General features: G+C 50.6%; 1 protein-coding gene across 6 annotated transcripts in view; it reads left to right on the forward strand.

Annotated features, from left to right (window-relative positions):
• PLA2G6 (phospholipase A2 group VI) overlaps positions 1-26693 on the forward strand; it is a 72497-nt gene that overhangs the window by 680 nt on the left and 45124 nt on the right. For 5 of the 6 annotated variants that reach the window (XM_025398070.1, XM_025398072.1, XM_025398074.1 and 2 more), the window contains exon 2: positions 11919-12172. In XM_025398070.1, the coding sequence (XP_025253855.1) occupies positions 11964-12172 (209 nt within the window). In that variant the 5' untranslated portion in view covers positions 11919-11963. Of the gene's footprint in view, positions 1-922; positions 997-11918; positions 12173-26693 lie in introns of those variants that run through there. The other variant, XM_025398068.1, reaches the window with a different exon arrangement.

Below are 26693 nucleotides of genomic sequence, written 5' to 3' on the forward strand. Positions count from 1 at the left end.
TTTCCTCCCTGCCTTTCCTCTCTCGCGTGCCTGCAGACCTGCCCCCGACATGCTCCCTCCTTCCCCTCAACCTGGCCACCCCAGAGTCTCCCACCCCCAATCCTGTGTCCACCTCCTGCTCCCACAGATGACTTGGAAGCTGGTGACAGGGAGCATGTGACCCGGGTGATCATGGGACTGGACCAGGAGCAAGCCCGTGGGTGTGGGACAGGGAAGGCACAGGGCAAGGGGACCTGTGGCCATATTTTTAATGGGCTACCCACATGACCCCAACATATACCTCCCCCTAGCTTCTGGGTCTTTCCCTCACCTGCCTCTTACCCGCCCAACAGGATGTCAGGCAGGTTTGGNCTGGGTCTTTCCCTCACCTGCCTCTTACCCGCCCAACAGGATGTCAGGCAGGTTTGGTTTGGCAACGTTGAGGCTCCACCCTTGGGCCGAATGCATTGTTTTTGAATGCATTGCTTTTGTTACAGTCTCTGCCTGGAGTTTAGCCTGTCCAAGTCTCAGTTTCCTCATCTGTGACGGGGGATTGTACTTCCTGCCCTCATAAGGCTGCCATTAGTTTCAAAATTTGAATGAGAAAATGTAGAAGGTAAAGCTTTATAACCAGTATGGCTCTGTACAAATACATGACTTTACTGTTGTGTCGTAGGCAGGGTTGAAAGGAATGGAAAGGGAAAAGGATAGAGAAGACAAGGAGAGAAGGATGAGCAGAAGGTCCCTTGTCTTTCATTGTATCATTTGGCAATGTTTGTTGATCACCCCTTGTGAGTCAGGCTCTTCTGTGTATGTTCTCTTCACCGTTCATTCAGTCATCATTTATCTAACAAATATTTTATGAACTGTCTGATGTTCTAGGCTACCCTTGGTGTAGCCAATGATATTCTCACTTCACATGAGAAAAAGAGGGCGAATGAGTTGCTTGAGATCACACCGATGAGGTTGAAGCTGGAATCTGACACCAGAGACTGTGTGGTTGCCCTGATGTGTAAGGTTTTTGCCACTGTTGTCTCAGTGCTTAGGACACTTTTTCTCCCTTCCATGGGTTGCTTTCTTGTTACATGACAGACTCCCCCAAAGGGAGTTTCCCTCTTACTCAGCAGATTGACATCACTAAGAGATACAGAAAGGAGAAATTTAAATACTGTGTGTGTGTGTGTGTGTGTGTGTGTGTCTGCACACATCTGTTGGGTGTGTGTTGGGGGAAGTAGGTAGGCAACAGGTAAGGGGCCGTAGTGAAGAGTGTGTTACAAGCTTCACTTTGTAGAGGGTGGCTCCCTGGGAGAATATGTTCTGTGTCTTTCACAGTGGATTTTGATAGAGTCATGTCTTAAATGTCTCTTCTCATTTTCGGATGGTGATCTCATCCAGTCTTATTTCTTTAAGTGCCATCTCTATTCTGTCAACCCGCAAATTTATATCCCCAGTCCAGTCCAGACCTTTCCGTGGAATGACAGACTCGAATATCTAGTTGCTTACTCAGCACCTCAAACTTAGGCTTTTCAAACTTGAAGTATTTATTTATTTATTTTTATTATTTTTTATTTTTTTGAGACAAAATCTCTGTCACCCAGGCTGGAATGCAATGGCGCGATCTCGGCTCACTGCAACTCCCATCTGCTGATTCTCCTGCCTCAGCCTCCTGAGTAGATGGGATTACAAGCATGCGCCATCATCATGCCCAACTAATTTTTGTATTTTTGTAGAGACAGGGTTTCACCATGTTGGCAGGCTGGTCTCGAACTCCTGACCTTAAGTGATCCGCCTGCCTTGGGCTCCCAAAGTCCTGGGATTACAGGAGTGAGCCACCATGCCAGGCCTCAAACTTGGAGTTTAGAATTGAGCTCCTGTTAGTTCTGCTCTCCATCCCTGACCCTACCCTTCACCAAAACCTGTCCCTCCCACTGTCTTTCTCATCTTAGGAAATGGGAGTATTATTCATTCAGTTGCTCAGGTCAAAGCTGTGAGATTATCCTTGATGCCTCTCTGTTTCTTACCCCACACCCAGCCAGAGCGATCTTGTTAAAATGTTGTCTCTTTCAGTGGCCTCTCCTCTCATGGCACAAGCCTGGCCCCCTGTTGCTTCTCTGATCTCACTGGCTTCCTTGCTTTTCCTGGAACTTGCTAAACATGTTCCAGCCCTAGGCCTTTTGCATGTGCTCTCTTTGGCTAGATATTCATATGACTTTCATCTCTCTCCATGAGGTATTGATTTAAGATCAATTTCTTGGTGAAGACTTCCCTCCTCGCCCTATCTAAAATTTCACTCTCCACCTCAGCACTTCCTATCGCCATTCTCTGTTTTTTCTCTTCAGTAGTTAATTGGCATCTAAAACCTTTGTATATATTTTACCTGTTAATCTTCTTTATTATTAGTAGCTCTGTCTAAAATATAAGTTCCAGGATGTCAGGGATTTTGTGGGGGGTTTTTGGTTGATTGTTTGTTTTGGTTTTGAGACAGAGTCTCACTCTGTCACCCAGGCTGGAGTGCAGTGGTGTGATCTCGGCTCACTGCAGCCTCTGCCTCCTGGGTTCAAGTGATTCTCCCACCTCAGTCTCCCAGGAAGCTGGAATTACAGGCGCACGCCACCACACCCAGCTAATTTTTGTGTTTTTTTGGTAGAGATGGGGTTTCACTATGTTGGCCAGGCTGGTCTTGAACTCCTGACCTCAAGTGATCCACCCTCCTCAGCCTCCCAAACTTCTGGGATTACAGATGTGAGCCACTACACCTGGCCGTGTTCTGTTTTAAGACAGGGTCTCGCTGTCGCCCAGGCTGGATTGCAGTGACACAATCACAGCTCACTGTAGCCTCGACCTCCTGGACTTAAGCAGTCCTTCCACCTCGGCCACCTTAGTAGCTGGGACTTACAGGCATGAGAGACACCATGCCTGGGTAATTTTTAAATTTTTGTAGAGATGAGGTCTCGCTCTATTACCCAGACTGGTCTCAAAGTCTTGAGCTTAAGTGATCCTCCTTCCTCAGCCTCCTAAAGTGCTGGGATTATAGGAGTGAACTACCGTGCCAGACCAGTCTGTTTTGTTTACGGTTGTATCCTCAGCGGTTAGAACAATGCCTGCCACAATCCATCTCAGTAAATATTTGTGGAGTGAGTCATAACATGGGCCACACTGTACCGTGCCACCAGCCCAAAGATCTCTTAAAGTCACCCCTGTCTCATGTGCTTGGGAGCTCCAGTGACAGTTTTGGGGCAGTTTGCTCCCAGCTGTGGTGCAGCCAAGCTGAGTGAATGAAAGAGATGCTTTTTCCTTTTGTGAGAGGACACTTTGCTCTGGCTCACGTGAGCAGCAGTGCATTTGAGACAAGCCTTTTGGAATCCAAGAGCCTGTAGAGCAAGCCTCGCTCAGCCACTTTCTTTCAGCTTTCTCCTGAAGGCAGTTTGAGGATTAAGAGCCTGATGCTCCGGATTCCGGCTAATTGGGTTCAGATCCTGGCAGATTGTGTAACCTGTGTCCCAGTTTCCTGTGTAATGTGGAGAGACCTGGACCTTTTCTTACAGGTGTTTGGAGGGTTAAATGTAGCAATTCGGCCGGGTGCAGTGGCTCACACCTGTAATCCCAGCACTTTGGGAGGTGGAGGTGGGTGGATCACCTGAGGTCAAGAGTTCAAGACCAGCCTGGTTAACATGGTGAAACTCTGTTTCTACTAAAAATACAAAAAAATTAGCCAGGCATGGTGGCGCACGCCTATAATCCCAGCTACTCTGGAGGCTGAGGCAGGAGAATTGCTTGAACCCGGGAGGCAGAGGTTGCACTGAGCCAGGATCGTGCCATTGCACTCCAACTTGGGCAACAAGAGCGAAACTCCGTCTCAGAAAAAAAAAAAGTGGCAATTCACCTGAACCAGTGCTGAGGCATCTAGTGCCCTGTGGGTGCTGGGCAACATCTGGTGCCCTGTGGGTGCTGGGCAACCAGTGCTGATGGGGTGTGAGGGGATGGGATCAAGCCCTTTTCCACTCGCCACTAACTGAGGGAAGAGGTTGGAGTGAGCTGGGGTCAGAGGGAACATTTGCGGGGATATTTGCTGGGAGGCTGCCTTGGATGTCCAGAGGCTCAGATGGGAGCGGACATGACCCGTGTGTTCCTTTAGTGTTTTCCCACCCACGGATTGAGCACCTGGTGTGTGGCCAGCCCTTTGCCTAGTGCTGTTCAAGAGTCGGAGGACACAGGCAGGCACCCGGCCCCCGCCACCTGCCACCCCATTTCCTCTCTCGGGGCCTCGATTTCCCCACATGCCAAACAGGGAGAATGATCGCACCTTCCTTGTTTCTTTTTTTCTCTTTTTTTGAGATGGAGTCTCACTCTGTCATCTAAGCTTTAGTGCAGTGGCGTGATCTTGGCTCACTGCAGCCTCTGCCTCTCAGGTTCAAGGATTCTTCTGTTTCAGCCTCCCAAATAGCTGTGATTATAGGCACCCATCACCACGCCAGGCTAATTTTTTTTTTTTTTTTTTGTATTTTTAGTAGAGACGGGGTTTCTTTCTCACCGCATTGGCCAGGCTGGTCTTGAACTCCTGACCTCAGGTGATCTGCCCGTCTCGCCCTCCCAAATTGTTGGGATTACAGGTGTGCACCCGGCTGCACCTTCCCTGTTTCTTTGTGAGCTTGGAGGTAGATAACAAGCGTGAAACCCTTTGCCAACCATGAAGCATGGTGGTCTTGTGAGAGGCCAGAGGCTAGTGTGTGATGGCATGCCCACGTGCCGGGTGGCACAGATGGTGGGAGCTGCAGGAAGGAAGTCAGGGCAGCTTGGCACTCTGAGCAGACCCTGAGTTTTCGGCCTGCTCTGTCTTGACTGGGTGGGAGGAGGGTGCTCCGGAGGGTGTCACTGCTGCCAGGTTCTGCTGCCAGGACCATCCAGCAGTTGTTCCAATCATGGGACATCCTGTCGTCAGCAGCTGGGGCTCGTGAGGCCTGATTTCCACCTTGGACAGTTGTGTGTGTGCTCCCGGAATCCCCCACGTGGCCAAGCCGTGAGGTCTGCTTCCTGGCCTGCTGCCTGTGGGTTCCTGTCACGCACCTCTCGGGCAGCTGTCCGGCTCCTTTGCTCTCAGCTTAGTCAAGAAGGAAGCAGAAGGCTTGGAGCCTTTCCTGCTTGCACTAGGAGTGAGCTCAGCCTAAGCACCCTGACTATATATAAAGCTGAACTTTCCAGACTGAAGCCTGGGGAGGGATTAGTCCGATCACTTAGGGCCACTCCTGAAGCAGTGCAGGTGCTGGATACAGGTTCTCCCAGTGGAGGAGCGAACCCCTTGGGGGCCTGTAGCCACTGGTGGGATTTGAGCACGATATTTCCATATCCATTGTGGAGAGGAGCCTGGCAGCTCAGAGTGGGTGGGAACAGTGTGTGATCCTTGTTATCACCTTCAAGGGAATAAAGTGTGTCCAGGGGCTTCAGAGGTGCTGGCCCCGTGGGCTTGTAATTGGGTCCTTCATTCATTCTCATTCATTCATTCACCAAACATTTATTAAACACCCACTGTGGGGAACATCATGCTAGGTGCTTAGGGAAACAAATCAAAGCAGCCCAAGCCAACAGATGCACCCCCATTCTCACATGGTGTATGTTCCTGTGGGCTGGGCCCTGGGTGGTGTGGGGTGCTGGGGAGAAGGGTCAGGCACACCAGGCTGCAGGGCAGAGGGGCAGGTATGAATTTTCAGAGGAGATGGCACCTGAGCTGAATTTTCATGGACAAGAACAGATTTATTCATTTGTCCTTTATGGAGCACACACTCAGGTTAAGAAAGCGGGGAGGACGGACTAAGCCGATGGAGCGTATGTGCGGTATCCCCCAGTGCACTGAGACGTGAGTTTGACGTGTTCTGGGAGGATCGATGGTGCGGCGTGGCTGGAGTAGAGGTGAGGGATGAGCTGGAGGGGTGAGTTGGGCCAGCTCTCATGGATACTGGAGTCTGGGCTTTCCCTGGGAGGTCATGGGGCGCCACTGGCCAGGGTCAGCAGGGAGACCTGCAGCGGGATTTGCATCGTACAGTGGGCATGGAGGGGTGTCAGGCTGGGTCAGGTACCATGCAGGCTGGAAGGGAGCTCTGGTGCTCTGAGCATTCAGAGCGGGCAACTGGGCCTTAAAGGATGAGCAGGGGCTCCAGCAGGAACGGGAGAGAGCCTTCCAGGGAGGACGCAAGCGCAAGCCCCTTTCCCTCCAGAAAAGCAGTTTTCACACAGACCTTCCAAAGGGGAGGAGAGGGGACTGCCCAGGCCTGGCGGCTGCAGAAGACAGCAACCACCAGAGGGCAGGGACCGCTCCCCTCGTGCCTGAGACCTGCCCAGGGTCCTTCAGGGAATTCTTGGCTGAGGAGGAACCAGATTTTTGGGACTGACTTCTCCCTCACCACCCGCTGTGAGCGACCCTCTTGGTCCCTGTCCTCTACTGCACCTCTTCCGGGGCTTGGCTCCTCATCGTAAGAGGAGCTTCCCTGGGCATGACTAGGGGCATGACTGACATAGCACCCGCTGGACAAGTGACTCCGGGTGACCTGTATTCACACTGATCACAGCACTAACCGCGGCCCCTCCTCTCGGCACGTTCCCCTCTCCAGCCATCCAGTCCCCATGAAAATACTCACTGTTCGTGGGTGGGCCAAGCAAGCCCCCGATCTCTGTCTTCCCCCGTGTTCTGATCTGCTTCATCCACTGTGAAGGCCTCTCGCCATTTCTCCCGCTGGCAAACTCCTATTCTTCCTGGAAAATTCAGCTCAAAAGTCATCTCCTGTAGCGGTCCTTCCCCCAGGGGACTGTGCACTCAGCGAAACAGGGACTGGGCTTGGGTCTCTACAGTGACTATTTGTTTTATGAACCCAGGTAGTCACTTCCAGGGAACTCATCAGAGATTCTCCCATTGCCTCTAATCTCCCTCTGTTCCCATTCAAAGTTTTTTGTTTCTTTGTTTGTTTTTCTTTTTTGGTGGACATCAGCTTTAATTTGTCCTTTGTTTTGTTTTGTTTTTGAGACAAGGTCTTGCTCTGTTGCCCAGGCTGGAGTGCAGTGGTACAATCTTGGCTCACTGTAGTCTCGACCTCCTGGGCTCAAGTGATCCTCTCGCCTTAGCCTCCCGAGTAGCTGGGACCACAGGTGCCCACCACCATGCCCAGCTAATTTTATTTTATATTTTGTAGAGACAGGGTCTCGCCATGTGGCCCAGGCCAATCTCAAACTCCTGGACTCAAGTGATCCGCCTGCCTCAGCCTCCCAAAGTGCTGGGATTACAGACGTGAGCCACTGTGCCCTACCTTGATTTGCCCTTTGAACATGTACAATTGGGGGCCTCTCTGGGCCTCAGTTTCTTGATCTCTGAGATGGGATAATAATACTTGTTCCTCCCGCCCTTCAGCTCCTCCAGGGGAGCCTCACACCAGCACACACTCTGTCAGTCTTCCCTGAATGAACCCAGCAGGCGAGCTTGGTGTTGACAGGGGATGGGTGAGCAGAGATAAGGAAAAAGGCCAGAAATATCTGACTTCCCTTGAGGGGGGGACCAAAATTGGTACCTGGAAATTGCCTGGCTTGGACAGGCAGAATTGTCACTGTCAACCCCCACCACCAAAGGTCTTGGGTCTTTGTCTTTCTGCTTGTGGTGTTTGGGAGAGCTGTGTGACGCAGCCGAGGTGGGGTCTGTGTCAGGTGACCCGGGCATCCTGGGGGTGCAGGGAGAAGCCCAGGTGAGGAGCAGGAGGGGCCGGTCATCAGTAGGAAAAAGTGATTGTCTACCCCACGGGAAGGTCAAGGGTAGGAGGCTGTGAGAAGCCAGGGGGAGAGACGAAGTGAGGCATGACTCGGGGGGCCCTCACCCAGCATCCTCCTCTTGCAGCTGTGCTGGGAAGAGCCTGGGCTCTGGGGTCCGGGTGGCGGGGACAGAAGGAAGCACGTGTGAACACTTTCTCCCTGCTGGCCGCCTTCCTGGTTGGCGATGCCGTGAGTGTTCCAGGATGTGGCCCCGTGGCTGTCATTTCCTTTCTTCCACCTAGTGATAACAATGGCCACTGTTTGTGTGCCCACGGTCGGCCTGTGTCCCAGACACCTTCCCTCCATTGCGTCATCTCATCCTCCCGCCAACCCTGAAGGCTGGATGCCAGCCAGGCCTGTCCTTTCTGTGGCCACACACTGCTGTGGGTGTGTGGGAGGCATCCCCCAGCCCCAGGCCCTGGTGGTGGGGACGCAGGCTGGGGCATTGAGGAAGGAGGCTCTCTGGGGGTGCGGAATCTTTCTTTGATTTCACTGCACCCCTGTTGGCTTTCTCCCTTAACCTGAGGCTCATGGGTGCTGGATGCTCTTGACTCTGCCTTTCCTGGGAGCACCCCTCCAGGTCTCTGCAGGCCCATCCTCGGGGGAGCCTCTCTGCCGCTCTTCCAGGCCAGGCCTGACCCCCATGGGTCCCCATCTTCCCGGCTGCAGCCCCCAGAGGCTCAGCCTACACTGTTACTTCCTTTGAAAACTATAATCGCTTTACATAGCATCTGGAAAATAAGGAAAAGGAAAAAAAAAAAAAGCCTATAAACCCAGCACCCTCATCTATTCAATGGCATGTTTTCTGTCAGTCTATCTTGGTTTGTTTTCTATCAGTCTTTGTTTTTTCTATGCATAATATTTACTCGGTTAAATTTTTGTTTTGACAAACTTTCTGTGAGCCAAGCTTGTGGACGGAGATGAAAAGACGAGCAGCTGCCTTTGAGAAACTTAGACTCTGGGCCAGCCCAGCTGGGCGCCAGCTTTCACTGCTCCACCCACTAGCTGGGTGACCCTGGGCCCGTGAGTTTACCCCTCCGTTCTTTGGTGTTCTCGTATGTAAAATGAGGATAATAATAGTAACCAGTTCATAGAGTGGTTGTGCAGACAAAATGATTAATGTACAGAAAGCTTTCAGGATGGTGCCAGAAAGATGCACCGGAGTGTTTGGTAGAAGGATGACGAAGCTTACGGTCTGGCAGGAGGGGCAGTTGTAACGTGCTGGGGTGTGATAGTACAGATGTGATTAAAGTGAGGGAGAGCCCAGAGCAAGGAGAGAGAACCTGGCGTCTGGCGATGGTGTATCAAGAACATTTTAGGCCAGGCACGGTGACTCACACCCGTAATCCCAACACTCTGAGAGGCCGAGGCAGGCAGATTGCTTGAACCCGGGCATTCAAGACCAGTGTGAGCAACATGGTGAGACCCTGTCTTTATAAAATTTTTTTTTTTTTTTTTTTCTGAGACAGAGTCTTCACTCTGTCACCCAGGTTGGAGTGCAGTGTGCTATCTCAGCTCACTCCAACCTCCACCTCCTGGGCTCAAGCGATTCTCCTGCCTCAGCCTCCCAAGTAGCTGGGATTATAGGTGTCCACCACCATGCCCAGCTAATTTTTTTGCATTTTTAGTAGAGACGGAGTTTCACCATGTTGGTCAGGCTGCTCTCAAATTCCTGACCTCAAGTGATCCGCCCGCCTCAGCCTCCCAAAGTGCTGGGATTACAGGCATGAGCCACCATGCCTAGCCTCTATAAAATTTTTTTTGAAGAAATTACCTAGGCATGGTGGTTGGTACACACCTGTAGTCCTAGCTACCCAGGAGGCTGAGGTGGAAGGAGGTAGAGGCTGCAGTGAGCCATGATTGAGCCACTGTACTCCAGCCTGGGCAACAGAGCCAGACCCTGTTTCAGAACAACAACAAAAACTTTTTTTTTTTTTTTTGAGATGAAGTCTTGCTCTGTCGCCCAGGCTGGAGTGCAGTGGCCGGATCTCAGCTCACGGCAAGCTCCGCCTTCCGGGTTCCCGCCATTCTCCTGCCTCAGCCTCCCAAGTAGCTGGGACTACAGGCGCCCGCCACCACGCCCGGCTAGTTTTTTGTATTTTTTTAGTAGAGACGGGGTTTCACCGTGTTAGCCAGGATGGTCTTGATCTCCTGACCTCGTGATCCACCCGTCTCGGCCTCCCAAAGTGCTGGGATTACAGGCTTGAGCCACCACGCCTGGCCAACAAAAACATTTTTAAGAAGGAGGTGAGAACCATGAGAACCAAGCTTGGATTTGAAGAAGGATCAGGGCTTTCTCAGACAGAAAAGGAGAGGAAGAACATTCCAGATAGACATTATTGAGAGATGTCACTGAGCCTTGTGACAGGACACTGCGAACTTTTCTTGAGTTGTTATAATCTTTTATTATTTTATTTTATTTTATTTTATTTTATTTTATTTTATTTTGAGACGGACTTTCGCTCTTGTTGCCCAGGCTGGAGTGCAATGGTACGATCTTGGCTCACCGCACCCTCCGCCTCCCAGGTTCAAGTGATTCTCCTGCCTCAGCCTCCTGAGTAGCTGGGATTACAGGCATGCACCACCATGCCTGGCTAATTTTTTGTATTTTTAGTAGAGACAAGGTTTCTCCATGTTGGTCAGGCTGGTCTCAAACTCCTGACCTCAGATGATCCTCCTGAGTCGGCCTCCCAAAGTGCTGGGATTACAGGCGTGAGCCACCGTGCCTGGCAGTATAATTATTCTTACTGATCTTTTTTCCTTTTCGTGTGCCTCTTAGTGGACCCCTTGCTTTTGTCTTCCTTCTGTCCCCAGGGTTGATCCTGTGCTCAGCACATAGGCCAGGGAAGAATGTGGCTGTGACCCAGTGTTCACTCAGATGTCCTCTCTCCCCCAGGGCACCCATACTGTGTCCTTAGTGTCTTTTGTCTGGTAACATCTTGGCAGAGAGGCAGAGGGCAGCGTCCGTCTGATTGGCGCCTGGCTTCGGTGACAGTACCTTAGGAAGGCAGTGTATTTTCTGGGAACCTAGGAAATAACAAGGTATCTAATTTCATCATCAACACTGGGGTCAATTTCCGTGGCAGAAACTATGACTCTGAGTATACAACATAAAGTTACCACCCAGACACTGCTGCTCCTGAGTCTTCAATGGCATCTTCTGCAGGGCTCCCCGACCTGCCGCCGCAGAAGGCGCAGTGCGTTCATTTCCAAGGAGCTTGCTTTTGTGTGCTGCCTCTCGGAGTTCTTTGAGAAACCTGTGGTAGCAGGAAACAAAGGATTTAGACCGATGCTGATGATCCCCTTGCTCCGATAGAGTGTGACATGATGCTGGTCACCTTTTGGTGTCTAGGAGGGGGGACGCTGATTTTGCTTGCGGAAGTGAAATGATCCATGCTGGCTTTTTTTTTTTATATTTCTTTTTTTTTTTTTTGAGACAGAGTCTCACCCTATCGCCCAGGCTGGAGTGCAGTGGCGCAATCTCAGCTCACTGCAACCTCTGCCTCCCAGGTTCAAGCAATTCTCCTGCCTCAGCCTTCCGAGCAGCTGGGACTACAGGCGCCTGCCATCACGTCTGGCTAATTTTTGTATTTTTAGTAGAAGCGGGGCTTCACCAGCCAGGCTGGTCTCAAACTCCTGACCTCAAATGATCCGCCTGCCTCAGCCTCCCAAAGTGCTGGGATTACAGGCGTGAGCCACTGTGCCTGGTCCCTGTTGGCCTCTTTGAGGGCTGAAAGTTTCTCTATAGAAGTTATATAGTGAGAACCCTCCATTTGCCGAGGGCATTACTGCCTATAGTATATGTTCACATGTGCTGTCTCCTTGGGTCAGTATCACACACTACAGGTGAGGAAACTGAGTCTCTGCTGGGACACTGGGTCAGGAAGCAGGCAGTTAAGGTCACTTGTGCACAGTGGCAGCACAAGGGGACAGCCTTCTAGGTCCCCAGCCTGGCCTGAGGGTTTTGTCACTATTACCTCCCATTCAGTGTTGTTTCTCTTTCGTTCCCCTCCTTTTCAGGTCCCTCTAGGCCCAGGATCTGGGGACAAGGCTGGTGGGGAGCGATCTGGGTGTCTGTGCAGGAAACCGCTACACTGGGTGAGGTTGGCATGGGAGACCGCGCCTGGCTGACCAGAGGCCTTGTTTTCTTTCAGACTGAGGGGGAAGGCGGTGGGGCCTCCCCACCTGCCCCGCAGAAGATGCAGTTCTTCGGCCGCCTGGTCAATACCCTCAGTGGCGTCACCAACTTGTTCTCTAACCCATTCCGGGTGAAGGAGGTGGCTGTGGCCGACTACACCTCGAGTGACCGGGTTCGGGAGGAAGGGCAGCTGATTCTGTTCCAGAACACTCCTAACCGCACCTGGGACTGTGTCCTGGTCAACCCCAGGAGCCCACAGAGTGGATTCCGGTGGGTGATGCTCAGCGGGAACATACTTCTCTCCTTTGACTGCCCCACATCTCAGATTGTTGGCCTTGTTGGCCAAGAAGCAGCTTCTCTGGGTCTCTATCTGAGGGGTCTGGAGAGGGGTGGGAGAGAGGGGAGACTGTACTCTTAGACCAGAGGGAAGGGCTTCCAAGACTCCACACTTCTGGCCCGTCAGTGTCCAGCAGCATGAGGCTGGGGTGGAAGCCTGGAGGCTTGACCTATATGGACAGAGGGAAGGAGGAAGGACAGGGAGACTGACAGGGGCCACGTCAGATAAGGCCCATGGGGAGAACCTTTAGCCCTGGCTCTTTATTTTTGGTTTTTGTTTTTTGAGAGAGTCTTGCTCTGTTGCCCAGGCTGGAGTGCAGTGGTAGGATCTCGGCTCACTGCAACTTCTGCCTCCCAGGTTCAAGCGATTCTCTTGCCTCAGCCTCCTGAGTAGCTGGGATTATAGGCACTCACCACCACGTCCAGCTGATTTTTGTATTTTTAGTGGAGATTGGGTTTCATCACGTTGGCCAGGGTGGTCTCGAACTCCTGACCTCAGGTGATCTGCCCACCGTGACCTCCCAAAGTGCTGGGATTACAGGCGTGAGCCATCGCACCCTGCCTAGCCCTGGCTCTTTAAGGGCATGGCCATTCTCATAGGGGCTGCCCAAGGTTTACTCAAGAGGGCCGAACAGAGCTGTCGCCTCTTGGGGCATGCTGGGACTCCGCCGGGCCCAAAGGGAAGGCTCGAAAGCCAGGACAGGGCTGAGGGAACCGGGCCGATGGCAGAGCTGGTTGGGAAAAGGGGAGAAGCAGCCAAGGTTCCAAATGCAGGCCCCAGCAGCGCTTGGCAGACTGGCATCTAGTTGGGCTCAGACAGATATCCCTGTTTCCGCTCACCCATCCATCTGGCTGTCCTGTCAGCCATCCATTCAGCATGCACCAAGCACCTCCAGTGTCTCCAGAGTCCTGGGCTCCAGGCCAGTCCTGGCTGGCCCTGTGAGATGACAAACATGCCCTGTGTCTTTAAGGAATGTACAGTCTGATGGGGGAGGCCCAGTGCAAACAGGCATCATAGCACTCCTTGAGGGGTGCTCTGACAGAGGGAGAGCCTAGGAAACAGTGTGGATCACAAGGAGGGGATTGAGAGCTACTCTGCATCTGGAAGAGTGAGGAGGAGCCTCTGTGGCAGAACAGAATGGATAAGGTCGTTCCAGCCATGCAGAGGTGTGGAGGTGTGAGCCTGCAGGCAGGTGGCTCTGGCTGGATCCCAGGTGCATGCAGGGCTTTGGTGAGAGTGAGACTGAAGGGAGCAGCTGGGGACTCATTCTGACTGAAGCGGCATGGCAGGAGGGGTCTCTGAAAGTCTCAGGCTGGGGGCCAGGGGCTGTCACCAACAGAAGAGCAAGTCAGGTATCAGGGCCCCATCCAATCAGGTGAGAATTCAGAGCCTGACTCCACAAGGAACCTGAGGCAGAGGCACCCATAGCAGTTGTTTGGGCTAAATGCAGCTCAGTGGCCAGTCCAGGCACCAGTTTTAACACAGCGGGCCATTCCAGATTCTGAGTGCAAATGGGGCTGAGCGGACCGCCCTCCAGCCGGACTCAATCAGGACTGACCCTGGACGGGGCAGGCTTGCACTTGCAACTCCAGAGCCCCACTGCAGACACAGCTGACCAGGGCGTGGGTCCACTCCTTGGAGAGCTGCACAGCCCCACTTTTGAGATACACGGGCCTGGGGATACCACCAACCTCCACGCACCAAGAATCACCAAGTTCTGTCAGTTGTAAAATCCCTTGACAGGATTCCAGATTTGTCTCAGCCAGCTTAAGCCCCAGTGTGGACAGACCTCCATCCCAGTGGGATTCAGTCCTTTGCCAGCAGCTTCTTAGCTACACCTAAGCTATTTGGTGGTACTTTATAGTTTACAGGATTTTTTTTTTTTTTTTTTTTTTTTGAGACGGAGTCTGGCTCTGTCGCCCAGGCTGGAGTGCACTGGCACAATCTCGGCTCACTGCAAGCTCTGCCTCCTGGGTTCATGCCATTCTCCTGCCTCAGACTCCCGAGTAGCTGGGACTACAGGCGCCCACCACCACGCCCGGCTAATATTTTGTATTTTTAGTAGAGATGGGGTTTCACCGTGTTAGCCAGGATGGTCTGGATCTCCTGACCTTGTGATCCAGCCGCCTCGGACTCCCAAAGTGCTGGGATTACAATTTTACAGGATGTTTTTAAGTATGTTGGGTTAGCACATTCTCTGCTAACCCATGGAGGTGGGCAAGGAAGGCAGTATCCCATTTTATATGTGAGAAAACACGCTTGGGATGACAAGTGATTTGTCCTAGATTATACAGGAAGCAGTGAAGAAATAGAATCGATGTCTTCTGTTTCCCAATCCGTTTCTCTGTCTGTGCTGCTGTGTTGTTTCCATGTATGTATGTATGTATTTATTTGAGACGGAGTCTTGCTCTGTTGCCCAGGCTGGAGTGCAGTGGCATGGTCTTAGCTCACTGCAACCTCTGCCTCCTGGGTTCAAGCGATTTTCCTGCCTCAGTCTCCCCAGTAGCTGGGATCAGCCCGCCACCACGCCCGGCTAATTTTTATATTTTTAGTAGGGATGGGGTTTCACCAGGTTGGCCAGGTTGGTCTTGAATTCCTGACCTCAGGTGATCCACCCATCTCGACCTCCCAAAGTGCTGGGATTACGGGCCTGAGCCACTGTGCCCAGCCATTTCCATGTATTTAGACAGACTGAGGAGCATTGGGTGGAATTTCAAGCTAAGCACATTCTCTTCTCTCAGAATTCCTGACATCCCTAACTTGACTCTGGAGGGTTTTTTTTTTTTTTTTTGAGATGGAGTCTCACTTGGTTGCCCAGGCTGGAGTACAGTGGCACGATCTTGGCTCACTGCAACTTCCGCCTCCTGGGTTCAAGCAATTCTCCTGCCTCAGCCTCCCGAGTAGCTGGGACTACAGGTGCATGCCACCACACCTGGCTACTTTGTGTAGTTTTAGTAGAGACAGGGTTTCACCATGTTAGCCAGGATGGTCTTGAACTCCTGACCTTGTGATCTGCCCGCCTCGGCCTCCCAAAGTGCTGGGATTACAGGCATGAGTCACTGCACCCGGCCTTGTTTGTCTTATTTCTAAATTTTATTGATTTATTGATTTTCACAGTCATAGCTCTGGAGTCTTTTTTATCTTCTCCTCTCTAACCTGCTCCCACCAGAGCCTTTCCATTTCAGCAGATAGCATCATCCCAGCTGGCTGTGCCAGATCCAGCCATCACATCCACCTTTCCAGCCAGAGGGAGGGTGGAAGGGCAACGTGCAGAAGGTCAGTCTCCCCCTCCTCAGGGACACTTCATGGAAGTTGCACGCTTGCCTTCCACCTACATCCCATTGGCCAGAACCGGTCACATGGCCACAGCTAACTGCAAGGGAGGCTGGGAACTGTTGCCTGTGTTGCAGACAGCCACGTGCCAGTGGAAAACCAGAGGTTCTTTCCCCCTCGGTCTTGCTGCTGGCTCACTTCTCTAGGCCACAAGCGTTGTGCACGTGTCTTCTGCTGCTCTGGCTGTGGCCTGGACTCTAATCCTCTTCCAAGCTGCTGTCACAGCGCTCTTTCCAGAGGGCAAATCTGATTGGTCACTCCCCTGCTTAACTCCTCAAGGGCTTCCTGTTTTCTTTTATTTTGATTTATTTATTTTTTTTGAGACGGAGTCTCACTCTGTTGCCTAGGCTGGAGTGTAGTGGCATGATCTCAGCTCACTGCAAGCTCTGCCTCCTGGGTTCATGCCATTCTCATGCCTCAGCCTCCCGAGTAGCTGGGACCACAGGCGCCTGCCACCATGCCCGGCTAATTTTTTTTGTATTTTTAGTAGAGACGGGGTTTCACCGTGTTAGCCAGGATGGTCTCGATCTCCTGACCTCGTGATCCGCCCGCCTCGGCCTCCCAAAGTGCTGGGATTAGAGGCGTGAGTCACCGTGCCCGGCCAGCTTCCTGTTTTCTTAACACATCAGGTGCTTAATGGCTTAAGGAGGGCCCTGTGTGATCAAGTGTCTGCCTCTGTGTTCTCAGCTCATGCCACCTTGTGCTCCTGGCCTTTGCCCAGGCTCTTACTGTGGCCTGGAATACTTCCCTTTCTTTGCCTGCCTCCCTTCTTCTTGCCCTCCCCTGACCTGCAGGCTGGATTAGGAGTTTCTGCTGGGCATCCCATGGCACCCATCCCTGCACTGGGGAGCCTGCCTTCCTGGTAGGCCGCAGACCTTGTGAGGGGAGGGACTATGTCTGTCGGGTTCATGACAGTGTGCCCAGCCCCCAGCAGGTGCCTGGCATAGGTCAGGTTTGTGGAATAAATGAATGTGATATATTAATTCAGCTTTACAGTATTCATTGAGGGCTGCTGTGTGCCAGGCCCTCTGTGCCACCTGGGTGGAGGGTGGAGGACTGTTGCATTCAGGGCAGTTGAAGGAGCGAGCTGGGAAGTGGGAGGTGGAGGATGGGGACTGGGATGCAGGGGTTGAGGTTACCAAGGGTCCCAGAAGTGGTAATGCCAAGGCCTAGGGCGTGACCTGGAGTGAGGGCTGCGATGGGGTGGGGTGGGGTCGAGGCCGTGGAGGAGGGTCAGGGCACTGCCAGAGTCCTGGGGTTTTCCAGGGCCAGGGGTGGTCATTGCAGTGTTCTCCCAGCTCCTCTCAACACCCTGCAGTTTTGGAGAGCAGGCCTGGCGCACTGGACTTCCTCTGGCTGGGGGCTGAAGTTCTGCCTTCTAAACGATCATCCTCCTATGTTGCCCTGGGGGCCTTTGGACTGTCCTGAGTACTTGACGCGTGTTAGAGTGAGCGTGGGCTGCTGGCCTTCCGCTCCAGGTGGAGGAATTTCTGTTGTTCTTTTGCTGCTGCTGTTGCAGTGAGCTGCCAGGCTGAGCTTCTGGATGGACCTGGGGGATGGAATCAGGAGCTTCCGAATTCTTGGGTTGTATAACCTAAGGCCAGAGTCCCACAGCGCTGCTGCTGGGCGGAGAGACTGGACCCTGCTGCTACAGACGGTGACAGTAGCATCTGCAGTTTCCCAGCGGGTCCTGCATGCCTGGGCTTGGCACTAGTCTAAGCAGTAACTCATGTTACCCTCACGACAGTCCCACGAGGTGGGGTCTTTACTGACCTCCTATTACAGATGAGGAAACAGAGGCTCGCAGAATTTAAGGAACTTGCTTAAGGTTCCATAGCTGGTCAGTGTAGTGATTATTCAGACCCTGTCACCTGTCTCCAGAACCCACTCGTTTATTTTTCTTATGTCAGGGCCGCTTTGTAGGGTGGTGAGCTGAGTGGAGCTTCACCGCTCTGGGCTGATCCTGGCCCTTCCTGCCTGACCTATGGTGCGGGGGCCCTGGCTCTCCCCGTGTGAGCCCCCAAGGGTCACTTGTAATATGCCTGTGTACATTATGATAGCATAGATACTTCTGTTCCTGGTACAAATTAATCATTTACGGCTGGCATTGACTTGTAACAGATGACATTTGATGAAATTGGCTAGCCTCTCACTGGTATCTCAGCAGAAACAGGGCTGTACCTCCCAGGCATCCTGGGAAGGATGACAGAAGTGTGATCTGTGCTTCCCTACCAGGAGCTGGCTTTGGAGGCTCTCTGGACTGGGACTTCGCCATAAAACTGCTTATCAGGAACCTCAGATAAGTGGAGTGCCCTGTGTCTCGGCCACGTACTCTGGGGCCAGCTCCTCCATCCATTCAATCTGCCCACATCCCATCCTCACCAAGCAGAGTGGAAAGCGGCAGGTCTCTGCCAGGAAAGGAGGCTCTGTCCCCATCCTTCAGTGAGATAATGTTAGAGTGGGACCTTGTGTTCCCTACACAGCCTTGTCCCCGACACAGCTTCTTTGCCCTTGCTTCTCCTTCTGCTACGAATGCTCCTCCCCGACTCCTTGGCTGGACACACGGCTCCCTGTTCTGTGGGTCTGTCCCGTTCCCACTCAGAGCCTCAGCACCGCCCATGTGGCCAAGACACAGCCTCTCTTGCCTGAGGTTGCCGTGGGTCTGTTTCCACATCTCTTTCCCCTCCAGACTGCAGGGCTCCTGAGGGACAGGGCCTGGGGCCAAGTCTCCTCTGCGTTCCTGATGCCCGGTGTTGTGCCGGGCTCTCTGTGGGTGCACGGTAAATATCTGCTGAGTGGCTAGATGTATCCATGGTTGCTGCAGGCCAAGTGTGTTGACCAGAGGGAGTGGGACAGGCTCCCCTGGGGTGGCTGGGGTAGAGATGGACCTGAAGAGGTCCAGAAGACTCCACCAGCTGGAGGGAAAGGCCCTGCAGAGACAAGGCACCAGGAAAGGCCCAGAGGACAGAGGAGGGGCCCTGTGAGGATCTTGTGGGCAGGAAGGGCCTGTGCTGGGCTTTGAAACTGGGGACTCAGGTACCGCTCTAGTGTGAGGGTCCTTGGCATTTTTTTGGTCCGGGACCCCCTGAGGCCCCCAGGGAATGAGAACAGGCTCACACAGCCACTTTCAAGAGGTTCACAGATCCCCTGAGGATTAGCCGCAGACCCCTCCCACCCAAGCAGAGGCAGAGCAGAGGCTTCTCAGAGTGGAGGCCAGGTGGCTTCAGTCTGGGGTTCTGGAAGGGAGGGAAGAGACACACACCCCTGCGTCCTCCAGAGCCTCAGCCTTCTTCCTGAATCCCCCCTTTACCTCCTCACTGTAACCCACACCTGGCTCTCCTCGAAGGACCCCACTTTCTTCCTGAATCCCCCCTTTACCTCCTCACTGTGACCCACACCTGGCTGTCCTCGAAGGACCCCACTTTCTTCCTGAATCCCCCCTTTACCTCCTCACTGTGACCCACACCTGGCTGTCCTCGAAGGACCCCGCTTCCCCCACAGCCCCCTGAGAGTTTTCTCTCCCCGTCCCTCTCCCAGTGGGCCTGGAGGTGGGGTAGGGTCCCCCTTGCTCCCAGCCTTGAATCTTCTGTCATCTGCAATACTGCTTACTGTCACCCCTGGTGATAAGAATCTACGAGCCTGGGGTGCTCCCCAACATCCTCAAAGATGTGAGTCCCCGACTCAGCGTTGCCTCTGGTTCCTGACCCCTCCACGTTCGCATGACCATGCGCTGGCCTTTATCATTGCCAGTGACAGCAGCTCTCCCATAAATACAACTTTCAACCACCCCACTTTCCAGTCTCTGCATTCCGTCTTTCCAGCTCGTTCCCTCTAGTTCTCCACACGCACAGTGCTTCTCCCCATCGACAGTGAATTGCTCTTGGCTGCTTTTCCCAGCCCCATCCCGTTCATGTGCCTCACTTTGTACCCAGCGTGGACTCCATGGCCTGTCACTGTCACTCCTTCGCCTACACTTCCTGCCTCCTTGCTTCTCTCTCTCTTCTTTGTCCTGGCATCATCAACCCCAGAACTGCTTGATTCCAGTTCTCCACCATGGCTTTCTGCTGACTGCTCTCAGTTTCTTTTTTTGTTTCTTTTCCGACATGGAATCTTGCTCTGTTGTCCAGGCTGGAGTGCAGTGGCGTGATCTCTGCAACCTCCGCCTCCTGGGTTCAAGCAATTCTCCCTGTCTCAGCCTCCTGAGTAGCTGGTATTACAGGTGCCCGCCACTATGCTCAGCTAATTTTTGTATTTTTTTGTAGTAGAGGCAGGGTTTCGCCATGTTGGCCAGGCTGTTCTTGAACTCCTGACCTCAGGTGATGTGCCCACCTCGGCCTCCCAAAGTGCTGGGATTACAGGCGTGAGCCACCCTGCCCGGCCCTATTTGCTCTCACTTTGAAATCACAACGTGAGCCACAGTGAGCCTATGATGTGGTTTGACATCTTTCTACATTTCTGTGTTCACCCCTCTCCCAGTCTCCCAGAAGGCATGCCTCCCTCCCTCCCCTCAGCCTGCAGCCCCTTCCCCTCCACGCTTACTCTCAGCCGATAGCCCTGCTGCTGCCTCGCTGAGAAAATAGACTCGCTAAGAAAACAGAAACAGCCAGAGGAGAATTCGCTCCACCCCATGCACACACCTCTGTCCCTGCTTACTCCACATTCCCTGTTGTCAGCACCAATGTGTCTAGCTGAGGCTGGTCCCCCCATTCAAGGCCATCATCCCCTGTCATTTACTTCTTGACACCATTTGAACAATTATTTCCCCTCTTTCCTACATAAGACTTTCCCCTTTTCTACTATATATTTTCTGCTATGGATTGAACGTATCCCCCAAAATCATACGTTGAAGCCCCAATTCCTCGTGTGATGGCGTTAGGAGGTAGGGCACTATGGGGTGATTAGGTCATGAGGGTGGAGCCCTCATGAATGGGATTAGTGCCCGTATAAGAAGAGGCATCAAAGAGATGATCTGTCTCTGCCATGTGAGGGCAGAACAGGAAGGTAGCCGTCTGCAAACCAGGAAGTGAACCCTCACCAGGAACTCAATCAGCCAGCACCTTGATCGCAGGCTTCCTAGCCTCTAGAACTGTGAGAAATAAAGGTTGTTTAAGCCTCCCAGTCTATAGTTTTCTGTTATAATGGCCTGACCTAAGTTATTTTCCATCACTATACAATGGGTTATGTTTTTCTTTGAAAAAAAATTCTTTCTTGACTCTACTTTTTCCTCCAGGCACTGCTTATATTCAAGTGTCTTCATTTCTCTCCACCTATTTTCTCTCTTTAAACTTTGCAAAAATAGCAAAATATGACACATATAGAGAAAATGATATACAGCTCAGTGATTTATCACAAACATCTGTGTAACCACCACTTGAATCAAGAGATAGGACATTACAGCACCCCGGAAGCCCTCCTTTTGTCCCCTCTTCCCAAAGAAGGGTAACCAATATCTTGCCTTTTATGATAAAGGCTTTTTTATTTTTTTTTGAGGCGGAGTCTTGCTCTGTTGCCCAGGTTGGAGTATGGTGGCACAATCTCCGCTCACTGCAAGCTCCACCTCCCGGGTTCACGCCATTCTCCTGCCTCAGCCTCCTGAGTAGCTGGGACTACAGGCGCCGGCCACCACGCCCGGCTAATTTTTTGTATTTTAGTAGAGACGGGGTTTCAACACGTTAGCCAGGATGGTCTCGATCTCCTGGCCTCGTGATATGCCTGCCTCGGCCTCCCAAAGTGCTGGGATTACAGGTATGAGCCACCGCGCCCGGCCAAGATAAAGGTTTTTGTATCTGGCTTCTTTGTTCAGCATTTTGTTGGCGAGATTGATATGTTTTGTGTGCAGTTGTCATTTTCATTGCAGTAGAATTCCATTGTCTACTGTATCACAGTTTTAGTTACTCATTCTACTACTGATGAAAATTTGGGTTTTTTCTAGTTTTTCTGGTGCATACGTGCATACATTTCTGGTAGACATATACCTAAGAGTGAACCGGCTGCATTTTTGGCCGTAACTTGTCTTCAACATTAGTAAATAATACCGCCCATCTGTTTTCCAAGCAGCAGTGAATGACACTTTCTGTTACTTCATATCTTCTGTTACTTGGTACTGTTAGGTTTTTAAATTTTAGTCATTCTGTCTGGTGTCTAGTAGTATGTTATTGTGGTTTTATTTTGCATTTGCCTGATTGCAAATGAAGTTGAGTACTTTTTGATACATTGAATAACCATTTGGATATCCCCTTCAGTGAAGCATCAGCTGAATTCTCTTGACTATTTAAAAAATAAAGTTGTTTATCTTTTTCTTATAGAGTTTTAGGATTTTTTTTGGTACACGTGTAGTCTAAATATACACCCTTTGTCAGTGATACACGTTCAGCTGTACACACAGTGTTTTGCCTTTTTATTCTTTTAATGGTATCTATTGATAAACATGAGTTGTTAGTTTTAAAGAAGTCAGATTTGTTCATCTTCTTTACGGTGTGCTTTTTGTGTCTTGTTTAAGGAAGTCCTTCACTATCTTAAAGCTTTGAGAAACATTCCTTTCTCTTATTTTCTGAAAATTGTTGAAGATCTTTCTCTCTTTTTCTCTTCTTTCTCTTTTTTTCTCTCTCTCTCTTTCTTTCTCTCTCTCTTTCTTTCTTTCTTCTTTTTTTCTTTCTTGTCTCCCTCTCTCATCTAGGCCAGACTTCAGTGGCATGATCACGGCTCACTGCAACCTCAACTTCCCAGGCTCAAGTGATCCTCCAGCCTTAGCCTCTCAAGTAGCCGGGACTACAGGCACGCACCTCCATGCCAGGCTAATTTTTTAAATTTTTTGTAGAGACAGAGTCTCACCAAGTTACCCAGGCTGGTCTTGAACTCCTGGGCTCAAACAGTCCTCCCACCTCAGCCTCCCAAAGTGCTGGGATTACAGGCATGAGCCACATGTCCAGCCTGTATTCTTTCTTTGTTAAATGTTTGGAAGAATTCATGGGTAAAACCATGTGAGCCTGGAGTTTATTTGTAGGAACCTTTTAAAACATGGATTCAATTTCTTTTTTTTTTTTTTTTTTGAGACGGAGTCTCGCTCTGTCGCCCAGGCTGGAGTGCAGTGGCCGGATCTCAGCTCACTGCAAGCTCCGCCTCCCGGGTTCACGCCATTCTCCGGCCTCAGCCTCCCGAGTAGCTGGGACTACAGGCGCCCGCCACCTCGCCCGGCTAGTTTTTTGTATTTCTTAATAGAGACGGGGTTTCACCGTGTTAGCCAGGATGGTCTCGATCTCCTAACCTCGTGATCCGCCCGTCTCGGCCTCCCAAAGTGCTGGGATTACAGGCTTGAGCCACCGCGCCCGGCCGGATTCAATTTCTTTAACAAATATAGGACTATGAGATTTTCTTCTCCTGTCGGTTTAGGTATGTTGTGTTTTCAAGGGATTTTTCCATTTTATCTAAGTTGTCAAATTTATCTGCAGATCTTATTTTCTTTTTAATATATGGAGGATCTGAAGAATTGGTACTTTGTGTTTTTTCTATTTCTTGTTTGGTTTTGCTAGGGATTTGCCAATTTTAAAAATCTTTCCAAAGAACCAACTTCTGGCTTCGTTTATTTTTTGAATCCCTGAGTAGCTGAGATTACAGGCGCCCACCACCACGCCCGGCTAATTTTTTGTATTTTTAGTACAGATGGGGTTTTACCATGTTGCCCAGGCTGGTCTCGAACTCCTGACCTCGTGATCCGCCTGCCTCGGCCTCCCAAAGTGCTGGGATTACAGGTGTGAGCCACCGTGCCCTGCAAGCCTCTTTTTAAATGGCACCAATCCCATTCATGAGGGCAGAACCCTGATGATCGAATCACCTCCTAATGGCCTCATTTCTTAATCCTGTCACACTGAGAATTAAATTTTAACATAAGAATTTTAGGAAGACACAAGCATTCAGACCACAGAACATATATAAAACAGTTATTCTACCAACTAACAGAATACACATTCTTTTCAAGCACACCTATATAAAAATTATAGACACTGACCTATGCGAGACATAAAGCAAATACGAACAAATTTTAGATACCTGAAAAGATTTAGACTATGTTCTCCAACTACAGTGCAATTAAGCTAGAAATCAATAGCAAAAAATGTAACTATAAATAAGCCCATATGTTTGAATTTTAAGCAAGATACATGTAAATTATCTATGGTTTAAAAAAGAAAAGAAATCACGGTGAAATTTAGAAAATATCTTGACCCAACTGGGCGTGGTGGCTCATGCCTATAATCCCAGCACTTTGGGAGGCCAAGGCAGGTGGATCACCTGAGGTAAGGAATTCGAGACCAGCCTGGCCAACATGGTGAAACCCTGTCTCTACTAAAAATACCAAAAATTAGCTGGGTGTGGTGGTGGGCGCCTGTAATCCCAGCTACTTGGGAGGCTGAGGCAGGAGAATCGCTTGAACCTGGAGGTAGAGGTTGCAGTGAGCCAAGATTGTGCCACTGCACTCCAGCCTGGGCAACATGAGCAAAACTCCAAAAACAGGAAAGGAAAGGAGAAGAGAGAGGACAGGAGAGGGGAGGGGAGGGGAAGGGAAGAGAAGGGGAAGGGAAAGGGAGGTGAGGGGAAGGGAAAGGGAGGGGAGGGGAAGGGGAGGGGAAGAGGGAGGGGAGGGGAGGGGAAGAGGGAGGGGAGGGGAGGGGAGGGGAGGCTGCCTATCAAATTTATGGGATGAACTTCCACTTCTGGCCATGACAGAATATCCTGTATCACACTAGCCTTCCTATTTATGTATTTATTTTTGAGATGGAGTCTTGCTCTGTCGCCCAGGCTGGAGTGCAGTGGTGCAATCTCAGCTCACTGCAACCTATGCCTCCTGGGTTCAAGCGATTCTCCTGTCTCAGCCTTCCAAGTAGCTGGGACTGCAGGCGACCGCCACCACACCTAGCTAGTTTTTTATATTTTTAGTGGAGACAGGGTTTCACCATGTTGGCCAGGCTGGTCTTGACACCTGACCTCAGGTGATCCACTCGTCCCTGCCTCCCAAGAGACTTTTCATTACAGCTTTGATCTCATTACTTGTTATTGGTTTATTTAGGTTTTGGATTTCTTCACTGTTCACTCTTGGTAGGTTGTGTGTGCCTAGGAATTTATCCATTTCTTCTAGGGTTTTCAATTTATTGGCATATAGTTGTTCATGGTAGCCTCTAATAATCCTTTGAATTTCTTTTTTTTTTTTTTTTTTTTTTTTGAGGCGGAGTCTTCACTCTGTCCCCCAGGCTGGAGTGCAGTGGCACCATCTCGGCTCACTGCAAGCTCCGCCTCCCGGGTTCGCGCCATTCTCCTGCCTCAGCCTCCCGAGTAGCTGGGACTACAGGCGCCGCCACCACGCCCGGCTAATTTTTTGTATTTTAGTAGAGACGGGGTTTCACCTTGTTAGCCAGGATGGTCTCGATCTCCTGACCTCGTGATCCGCCCGCCTCGGCCTCCCAAAGTGCAGGGATTACAGGCGTGAGCCACCGCGCCCGGCCTGAATTTCTGTGATATTGGTTGTAATGTCTCTTTTTTCATTTCTGGTTTTTTTATTTGGGTTTTCTCTTTTTGTTAGTCTAGCTAAAAGTTTGTTGATTTTGTTTATCTTTTCAAAAAACTTTATTTTGTTGATCTTTCAATTTTTGTTTTGTTTCAATTTCATTTATTTCTGCTATGATCTTTATTATTTCTTCTACTAATTTTAGGTTTGGTTTGCTCTTACTTTTCTAGTTCTTTAAGAGACATCATAGATTATTTTGAAGTTTTTCTACTTATTTGATGTAGGCACTTATAGCTATAAACTTTCCTCTTAGTACTTCTTTCACTGTATCTCATAGGTTTTGGTATGTTGTGTTTCCATTATCATTTGTTTCAGGACATTTTAAAATTTCCTTCTTAATTTCTTCATTGACCATTCAGGAGCATATTATTTAATTTCCATGTGTTTGTATGGTTTGCAGAATACCTTGTTTTTGATTTCTAGTTTTATTGCATTGTGATCAGAGAAGATACTTGATATGATTTCAAATTTAAAAAATAATTTGGCCGGGCGCAGTGGCTCATGCTTGTAATCCCAGCACTTTGGGAGGCCGAGGCAGGTGGATCACGAGGTCAGGAGATCAAGACCATCCTGGCTAATGCGGTGAAACCCTGTCTCTACTAAAAATACAAAAAATGAGCCAGGCATTGTGGCAGGTGCCTGTAGTCCCAGCTATTCGGGAGGCTGAGGCAGGAAAATGGCGTGAACCCGGGAGGCAGAGCTTGCAGCGAGCCGAGATCGCGCCATTGCACTCCAGCCTGGGCAACAGAGCGAGACTCTGTCTCAAAAAAAAAAAATAGTAACAATAATAATAATTTAAGACTTGTTTTGTGGCCTACCATATGTTCTATCCTTGAGAATGATCTATATGCTGAGGAGAAGAATGTGTATTCTGCATCTGTTGGATGAAATGCTCTGTAAATATCTATCTAATAGGTTCATCTGCTCTATACTGCAGACTAAGGCTGGTGTTTCTTGGTTGATTTTCTGTCTGGATAATCTGTCTAATGCTGAAAGTGGAGTATTGAAGTCTCCAGCTATTATTGTATTGAGGTCTATCTCTCTCTTTATTTTTTTTTTTTTTGAGACAGAGTCTCGCTCTGTCGCCCAGGCTGGAGTGCAGTGGCGCCATCTCAGCTCACTGCAAGCTCCGCCTCCTGGGTTCACGCCATCCTCCTGCCTCAGCCTCCCGTGTAGCTGGGACTACAGGTGCCCGCCACCACGCCTGGCTAATTTTTTGTATTTTTAGTAGAGACGGGGTTTCACCATGTTAGCCAGGATGGTCTCAATCTCCTGACCTCGTGATCCACCTGCCTCGGCCTCCTGAAGTGCTGGGATTACAGGCGTGAGCCACTGTGCCCCGCTGAGGTCTATCTCTCTCTTTAGCTCTAAGAATACTTCCTTTATATATCTGGGTGTTCCAGTGTTGGGTGCATATATATTTAAAATTGTTACATTATCTTGCTGAATTGACCCTTTTATATAATGACCTTCTTTGTCTCTTTTTATAGTTTTTGTCTTAAAGTCTGTTTTGCCTGATAGAAGCATAGCTATTCCTGCTCTTGTTTGGTTTCCATTTGCATGGA

The sequence above is a fragment of the Theropithecus gelada genome, chromosome 10 (genome assembly GCF_003255815.1).
Source record: "Theropithecus gelada isolate Dixy chromosome 10, Tgel_1.0, whole genome shotgun sequence".
NCBI lineage: Eukaryota > Metazoa > Chordata > Mammalia > Primates > Cercopithecidae > Theropithecus > Theropithecus gelada.